Source organism: Macadamia integrifolia, chromosome 12 (genome assembly GCF_013358625.1).
Source record: "Macadamia integrifolia cultivar HAES 741 chromosome 12, SCU_Mint_v3, whole genome shotgun sequence".
In the NCBI taxonomy this organism is placed as follows: Eukaryota; Viridiplantae; Streptophyta; class Magnoliopsida; order Proteales; family Proteaceae; genus Macadamia; species Macadamia integrifolia.
In genome coordinates, this window is record NC_056568.1 from 20,795,991 (window position 1) to 20,797,326 (window position 1,336).

Consider the following 1,336-nt stretch of genomic DNA (forward strand, 5'->3'; position numbering starts at 1 on the left):
TTTTTTTTTTTTTGGGTAAAGCAGATTTAGTTTCATTTGATAAAAGCGGATCGTTTCAACTTGGAAGAAACTAGCATTGTTGCAGATTTAAGAAACATATTTTGTGCTAGGGGGTTAGACTTCCTGGGACATGGGTAATAACTGACATTAGGCATGTTGTACTTTATTTGGCACTCAAATTTTGTGGATATGTTCCACCGAGACTGTCTTTCCATTTTAAGAAAAGTTCCCGCCTTGTTTAAGAAAATTTGTCATAAATATTATGTCCGCATCTCTCTACTTGTCTCAAATTTAATGACAGAATAAGGTTTATAGTTGGTTGAGAAGTCTTCGTTCAGTTTTGTTTTTAATAGTCACAATTGAAGGAAACTCTACTCCATTGACGGTGAAAGAAACATTTTCCAAATTTATACTTGTCTTCTTTTACCCTGGTTCGGACCATAGAGCTTAAACTTCCATTAGAAAAGCATATTACTTTTGTTTCGCCCGAGTTAGAATTAGAAGTTTTTTTCATGATCCAGGCTTGAATCTTGTTATATGCTTACGATTTTTGAAGTGTATTTCTCATCACATGACTTGTATATTTCATATATGCCAAAAGACCATGTACTGGACTTGGAGTTAATTGTTTGTTGTTCCTCTGAACTTGCAGTTGGAGATTTATAGCAGGTGTTATAAAGACTATCCATTGGTCATTCAAGGTGCTGGGGCAGGCAATGACACTACTGCAGCTGGAGTTCTTGCTGATATCATTGATCTTCAGGATCTCTTTTCTTGATAAGGAGCTCTCTTTTTTCTTGTAGGATCTTTGATGATTGTGTAGGTCAGTAGGTGGGAGAGAGACATTTTTTTAAACTTGAGACAACTAAGAAAGAGGCATCTGTTATCTGACTGTGGTCCTTTGGCGTGTGAGGCTATTGAATCTTTGAGGCAAATATCCGCTGGTGATACGATCTGCACCTGCAAGGAAGAAGAGAACCAATGAACCAATAAAAATCTCCCACTTCAGGGGGAGATCCTCTGCGATAATGCCAAGAGTTGTATTGAAAATTTTGATCATCTCCCAATAGCTAATTCCAAAGTATATATAACGATTACAACTCCACTCCTCTTACTAAAATAACTCCCTAACAGCTAGGACTCTGTAGCAACTAGGAAATAAAAGCAAAGGAATGAAGGTAAATTAGGAAATACGAAGGTGTGATCGTATCATTGCCTTCCTCTTGCGGAAGAACCTTGTCCTCGAGGTAAATTTGGGAAATGAAGCTTGAAGTCATTGCCAATACTCCATCCTTGGGGGGTCGGTATGCCCACTGCATCAAAACTTGCGTTGCTG

At 38.0% G+C, this 1,336-nt stretch overlaps 1 protein-coding gene across 2 annotated transcripts in view; it reads left to right on the forward strand.

Moving 5' to 3' along the window:
• Nucleotides 1-1,105, forward strand: part of LOC122058263 (bifunctional aspartokinase/homoserine dehydrogenase 1) — a 55,770-nt gene extending 54,665 nt beyond the window's left edge. For both annotated transcript variants that reach the window (XM_042620872.1, XM_042620873.1), the window contains one exon: nucleotides 653-1,105. In XM_042620872.1, the coding sequence (XP_042476806.1) occupies nucleotides 653-778 (126 nt within the window). In that variant the 3' untranslated portion in view covers nucleotides 779-1,105. The remainder of the gene's footprint in view (nucleotides 1-652) is intronic.
• Nucleotides 1,106-1,336: the final 231 nt, after the last annotated feature.